Source organism: Tursiops truncatus, chromosome 14 (genome assembly GCF_011762595.2).
Source record: "Tursiops truncatus isolate mTurTru1 chromosome 14, mTurTru1.mat.Y, whole genome shotgun sequence".
Classification (NCBI taxonomy): Eukaryota; Metazoa; Chordata; class Mammalia; order Artiodactyla; family Delphinidae; genus Tursiops; species Tursiops truncatus.
The window spans coordinates 14,983,017-14,990,077 of NC_047047.1; the positions used below are offsets into that span (position 1 = coordinate 14,983,017).

At 37.4% G+C, this 7,061-nt stretch overlaps 1 protein-coding gene across 1 annotated transcript in view; it reads right to left on the bottom strand.

Annotated features, from left to right (window-relative positions):
• Window positions 1-6,815, bottom strand: part of DNAH6 (dynein axonemal heavy chain 6) — a 291,734-nt gene extending 284,919 nt beyond the window's left edge. Inside the window, exons 1-2 of the mRNA XM_019942077.3 lie at window positions 6,704-6,815; window positions 5,190-5,422 (exon numbers count right to left, since the gene is read on the bottom strand). Coding sequence (XP_019797636.2) covers window positions 5,190-5,414 — 225 coding nt within the window. The 5' untranslated portion in view covers window positions 5,415-5,422; window positions 6,704-6,815. The remainder of the gene's footprint in view (window positions 1-5,189; window positions 5,423-6,703) is intronic.
• Between the last annotated feature and the right edge of the window lie 246 nt (window positions 6,816-7,061).

A 7,061-nucleotide genomic window follows, 5' to 3' on the forward strand; every position in this document is an offset into this window, starting at 1 on the left:
TATTGAACCATCCTTGCTTCCCTGGAACAAATCCCACTTGATCATGGTGTAAGCTCCTTTTAAGGTGTTATTGAGTTCTGTTTGTTAATATTTTGTTGAGGATTTCTGCATCTATGTTTGTCAGGGATATTGGCCTGCAATTTTCTTTTCTTGTGGTATCCTTGTCTAGTTTTGGCTTCAGGGTAATGCTGGCCTTATTAAATGAATTTGGAGGAGTTCCCTCCTCTTCTGTTTTTTGGAAGAGTTTGAGAAGGATTGGTATTAATTCTTTAATATTTGGTAAAACTCACCAGTGAAGCCATCTAGTCCTGGACTTTTGTTGGTTGGGAGGTTTTTGATGACTGATTCAATCTCCTTCCTGTAATCAGTTTGTTCAAATTTTCTATTTCTTCATGATTCAATCTTGGTTGGTTGTATGTTGCTAGGAATGTATCCATTTCTTTTAGGTTGTCCAATTTATTGGCACATATTTGTTCATAGCAGTCTCTTATGATCCTTCATATTTTGTGGTATCAGTTGTAACATCTAAAATTTCATTTCTGATTTTATTTGAGTCCTCTTTCTTTTTTTTCCTTGGTAAGTCTAGCTAAAGTCTTGTCTATTTTGTTTATCTTTCAAAGAACGAGCTCTTAGTTTCACTGAATTTCATTGATCTTTTCTATTGTTCTTTCAGTGTCTATCTCCTTTATTTCCATTCTGATCTTTGTTATTTCCTTTTTTCTATTCATTTTTGGCTTTGATTGTTCTTCCATTTCTAGTTCCTTGAGGTGTAAAGTTAGATTGCTTATTTAAGTTATTTCTTGTTTCTTAATGTAGGCATTTATCCCTATAAAATTCCCTCTTAGAACCACTTTTGCTGCATCCCATAAGTGTTGATATGTTGTATTTCCATTTTCATTTATCTTAAAGTATTTTTTAATTTGTCTTTTGGTTTCTTCTTTGATCCAATTTTCCTTGACCAAATTTGTGAATTTTCCAATTTTCTTCTTGTAATTGATTTCTAGTTTCATACTACTGTGGTCAGAAAAGATGCTTGATATGATTTCAGTCTTCTTAAATTTATTAAGACTTGTGCTGTTGCCTAACATATAATCCATCCTGGAGAATGCTCCATGTGCACTTGAGAAGAAAGTGTATTCTGTTGCTTTTGCATGGAATTTCTATATACGTCTCTTAAGTCCATTAGTTCAAACTTGTCATTTAAGGGCAATGTTCCCTTATTGATTTTTTAGTCGGGATGATTTTTCCATTGATGAAAGAAGGGTGTTAAAGTCCCCTACTAATATTGTATTGCTGTCTCTTGGTCCCTTTAGATCTGTATTTGCTTTATATATTTAGGTGCCCCTATATTGGGTGCATATTTAGAAACATTATATCCTCTTGTTGGATTGACCCCTACATCATTATATAATGATCTTGTCTCTTATTACAGTCTTTGTCTTAAAGTCTATTTTGTCTGATATAAGTATAGCTACCCCAGCTTTCGTTTGGTTTTATTTGCATGGAATACCTTTTTCATCCCTTCACTTTCAATCTGTGTGTACCCTTACATCTCTAGTGAGTCTCTTGTAGGCAGCATGTAGATGCCTATAAGAGATTTAAAATGGATGGGTCTATTTAAAAAAATCTAATCAGCTAGTCTGTGTCTTTTGATTGGAGAATTTAGTCTATTTACATTTAAAGTAATTATTGATATGTATGTACTTATTGCCATTTTGTAAATTATGCTCTGGCTCTTTTATGATTCTTTTGCTCCTTTTTTCTTCTCTTGCTCTCTTCCTTTTAGATTTGATAATATTCTTCAGTAGTTCAGTAGCTTAGATTCTTTTCTCTTTATCTTCTGTGTATCTACTATAGGTTTTTGCTTTGTAGTTACCATGAGACTCACTTAAAAAAACTTATATTTGTAATGATTTAAGTTGATAATAACTTAAACTTGAATGCATTCTAAAGCTCTCCATTTTATCCCCCCCTACACATTTTATGTTTTTGATGTTATAATTTACATCTTTTTATCTTGTGTATTCATAAAAAATTATGTAAAATATGTATTTTTGTGTGTGTATTTATCCATTTATATAAAATTAAGCATGGAGAAAAGCAAGAAAGGATGTACATCAGATTGTTGTTAATGATAGATACTATAGAAATGGGGGTCAGAGATTGGAGAATTGAAGGTAAGGAAAAATGTAAAAGAAGAAGAGTGGGAGAGGGAAAGAAAGAGGGAAGAGAAGAAGAGAGAGAGGAGAAGGAAGGTGGGGAGGCGGGCATAGGAGGAGGAGAAAAGAACAAAGAAGGGGAGGGGAGGAGAGGGGAAGGATGGCAATGATAAAAAGAACAAACATAGTATTACTAACTCTGTCAGAACAAATCAAACTACATGTACCTATACACATGAAATTAGTCTCTTGAATACTAAGCTACTCTCTCCATGTGGTAGAAATTTATGTCATTTTCACTTTATTCCTTAGTATTTTTAATATTGCAGAACTACTATATTCATGTATTTGTTATATTGTTCCAGTCACCTACTACATAATAAAATGCTCCAAACTTTGTAACTTAAAACAGAACAACAACATTTATTTTGCTTAAAAATCTACCATGTAGGTAGAGCTCAGTGAGGACAGCTTGCCTCTGCTCCACTTGACATCAACTGAGGCAGCTCAAGGGCTGGGGATTGTAATCTCTGAAGGCTTGTCCATTCACAGTCTGGCAGGTGATAAAGGCTATAGTCTGGGACTCATTCAGATGACATCTCCTCAGGGAGACCTTTGTAGTCACCCAATCTAAAGTAGCCTGCTGTTTGTCTTGACCACATTCCCTATATTATTTTCTTAACAGCACCTATCATTAGATGACGTTCTTCAGTTTAATTATTTAGGATTACTAGAATGTCAACAGGGATCTGTTCTCCCTTGTTCACTGTTGTATCCCCAGAGCATGACTCAGAGCCTGGCATGTAGTAGGCATTGAATTCAATATACATAAATTTATCACACTGATGTCAAACGGAACTACTTTAATCATCAAGGGTTAATTATACACTTTTGCCACATGAAGGTAAACCCGCCAGAAAGAAACAAGTGTAAAAGGTTTAATACTAATTCCATGGGAAAAAAATAGTAGAGAGGCCCCCAAACTCCCCACAATGCATAGTGCAGGCACACTGCTCTCTGGAGAAGAGAGCAGCTGCAGGTAGTGCCATACCCACCTTGCAAATGGAAGTTCAGTGTCAACAACATCTGTTACTTTGCCTTTTCTGTTAATCAGAATTGCAATTGGCTGTGTAGTTTTCTTTGCATTTAAGATGTTAATTTGTTTATCAAAAATTTTGAATTAATCCCTAGGTAAACCGTTTTTCACATAAAGTAACATTAAAATAAAAATAACAAATGAGCACTATGGACCTTCAAGAATGTTTTCCTCCAGCATGAATCAGTACCTAAATTTGAGAAGCAATGGAATAAGGGTTAACGTCCATAATATATATGTATATATATGTTTTTATTATTTATTTTTTTTAATTAAAATATAGTTGATTTACAATATCATGTTAATTTCAGGTATACAGCACAGTGATTCAGTTACACATATATACATTATATATATATGTTTTTAAAAACCTCAGAAACTGATAGGAAAAAAGCAAACAATCTAATTTTAAAGTAGACAGTGATTATGAACAGAATCCACGAAATAAGTTACATACATGCCAATGAATGAATGAAAATACAATTAACTTCATTAATAAGATGTGATGCCATTTTAACTTATCAGTCTAGCAAAAATAAGAGAACTGATAGCGTCAGTTTTGGCAAAGATGTAGGTAAGCAGGACCTCTTATACATCGTAGGTGCAAAGGTAAACCTTTCAGCACAATTGGGCAATAGTTTTCAAAATTAAAATGTACATATTCTATGACCTACAAAATGCCACTTCTGAAAATCCATTTTTATCTGTACAAAGGCAGTCATTCAATGCAGCATTATCTGCAATAGCAAAATAATAACAACAACAAAATGAAAAGGAAATAACCAGAACTCCTTTTAGGAGAACAATTAATGGGTACTCTATCATGGCACATCCACGCAACAAAACACAGTGCAGCTGTTAGAAAAGATACCTCTGGGGCTTCCCTGGTGGCGCAGTGGTTGAGAATCTGCCTGCCAATGCAGGGGACACGGGTTCAAGCCCTGGTCTGGGAGGATCCCAAATGCCGCGGAGCAACTGGGCCCGTGAGCCACAACTACTGAGCCTGCGCGTCTGGAGCCTGCGCTCCGCAACAAGAGAGGCCGTGACAGTGAGAGGCCCGCGCACCGCGATGAAGAGTGGCCCCCACTTGCCACAACTAGAGAAAGCCCTCGCACAGAAATGAAGACCCAACACAGCAAAAATAAATTAATTAATTAATAAACTTCTATCCCCAACATCTTCTATTAAAAAAAAAAAAGAAGATACCTCTGTATGCACAAATTGGAAAGACTTCCATATGTTTTAGTGAAATCAGTACTTTGAAGATCAGTATGTACTGTATAATCTTTCTTTAAAGCTATATGTTTATACACCAACACATACATATATATATATATATATATATATATATATACACATATATATTTGAATAAACATATAAAACAGCCTGAAAGGCAACCACTAACAACAGGAGTTAACATCTGAAGGTCCGAGTGAGGACTTTCACTTTTCACTTTTTTATGCACTTTCACTGCTCTTTTACATGGATATATAATTATCCAAGGGCATAAATGGATTCTTAAAACTATTTTCAGACATGTACAAAATTTTCCAGGACACTAGGCATTTACTTTAAAAATAATAAAATTATGTAATTATATATATTACTCTTACTGAAGTTCCTAGTATCAAACGGTACCCCAGTACCTAAAAGAGCCTTACAGCCTACATAGTTAAGTATCCGTATTGTACATAATGCTAGAGAGAATTTATCTGCTAGAAAACTTTGTTCACCACTGCATCCCACCACCTCAAACAGTTTTTAGAGCTCAATAATTTTGAATAAATAAGTGTGTTTACAATTTCATAAACGAGTCTTAACTTTCAGGTTTTCTTTCCTTCTTTGTTAATTAAGAGTCTAGAAATTACTTCCATCCCCCAAAGCAACATCCTCTGTAGCCAAAAGTGGCTAAAATGCTGGTTTTCAAACTTACCAGAGGCTCTAGTTTTATAGGCTGCTGTCGTTTTCTTGTCTTCTCCTGAGCTTTTGTAGTGTGCTTAAATGTCAGGAATTGTGTATCACCTTCATTTTCTGTGGGTGTTACAAAACTCAGTCTTCCCTTTGCTTTTATACTGTTCAGTCTTGTAATCGCAGGGTTTTCCATCAGCTCTCCAATACTTTCCAGGTCCAACTCATTGTCTGAGGCACGAAAAGCCATCTTCACTCCTGGAGAGGGTTTAGGGTCAAGAAAAGAAAAATGAAAAGTAGAGCAAAAGGATTGGGGAAGTAGGGCTAAGTGGAGGGGTTTTAAGAACCACGGAGAGCTGAATTTGCTTATCCCCAAAGAAAACCTATCAAAGTTACCCCATTCTTCCCAAACTGAGGACCTAAACCAGAGGAATGAAAATTCGGAACTATGCCTGGCCTTCTAGAAGCCCCGTAGCTGGGGTGGGACCCAGGAATTTGCATTTCTAATAACTTCCTGGGTGATGCTGTTGCTGCCTCTGATTTGGGGACCACAATGGTCCAGATTTGGAAGGATGAAGAGAAATGCCATTATACTGAGATCGTTTCTCACACTTGAGTATGCAAAATATCTCCGGGGGTGGGGGTAGTGTTCAAAATGCAGGTAATTCTAATGCAGGTAATCTGAGATATATAGTCTAGGTACTCACAGAGAAACCAAATAAAGGGAAAAAAGAGTTGAAGGCTAAAGCATAAAACAGCGCTTCTGGAGATTTTATGTGGATGAGAATCACTTGAAGAGCTTGTGAAAAGGCAGATTCTGATTCATAAGCAAGGTCCCAGAACACTAGAACTATGAGCCTTTTGTAGCGGTCTTGTACCCTCACCACCACTCACACTCCGGTCCCACCAGATGGGTGGAAATACTTTCCTTAAAAACAGTATTACAACACACGAGGTCTTGAACCAGGTGTCAGCAGGCCCAGGTTCTAGTCTAGATCAGCACTGGCCAACCAAAATATAATGCAAATCTCCTATGCAATTTAAAATTTTCAAGTAACCACATTCAAAAACAAAAAAAGAAATTAATTTAATAATGTTCTTTATTTAACATGTACAAAATATTATCATTTCAACATGTAATCGATATAAAACTTATTAATATGATAGTTTCTTTTTTGTTACTACGTCTTCAAAGTATTTCACCTTTAGGGCACATCTCAATTCAGACTAGCCCCCTGTGGCTAGTGGTTACCATACTGACTACCATAGTCATACCATACTGACCATACCATACTGACTAGCAGAGTGGTTACCAGACCTGACTACTCCGTGTGTGACCTTGGACAAGTCTCTTGATAGCTCTGTTCCTCGGTTTCCAGCCCTCTAAATTGCTAGGTAGGTAGTAGGTATCACTAAAATGCCTTTCCATTGGCCTTCTCTGCCTCTCTGCCTCTTTGAGCCTTTCCTTATGTGCTCCAAAAGCATGATAAGTCTCCCGCCTCGGAGTTCAGCCCCACAGCTCGATTCCTCAGGACTCACCAAGTCAGACTAGACCAGCAGCCGCCTCAGACGGTCTCCTGAGACAGAGAAAAAGCAGGTCTAGTAGAAAGTTGTCTCTAAGCCGAGAATGTTTCCCGTTGCCTAGCAGCCACCAGGCCTCCACTGAGGCTCACTGCGCCTGTGCGCGACCTGTCGCCACGGCAACCCCTCAGCCAACTGCAGCTCTGGGTCCAGGACTGTGCCGGGCAGTCGAGCCAATGACTGTCTCTGGAAATTTCCTTACGTCACTGATTGATGGAGAGCTCGCACTAGCCCTGACGGCTTCTCCGTGCTGGGAAGTGTTCCCGGGCTGGGCTGGAAGGCCAGGCAGCCAAAGGAGTTGGTTACTTATGTTTGT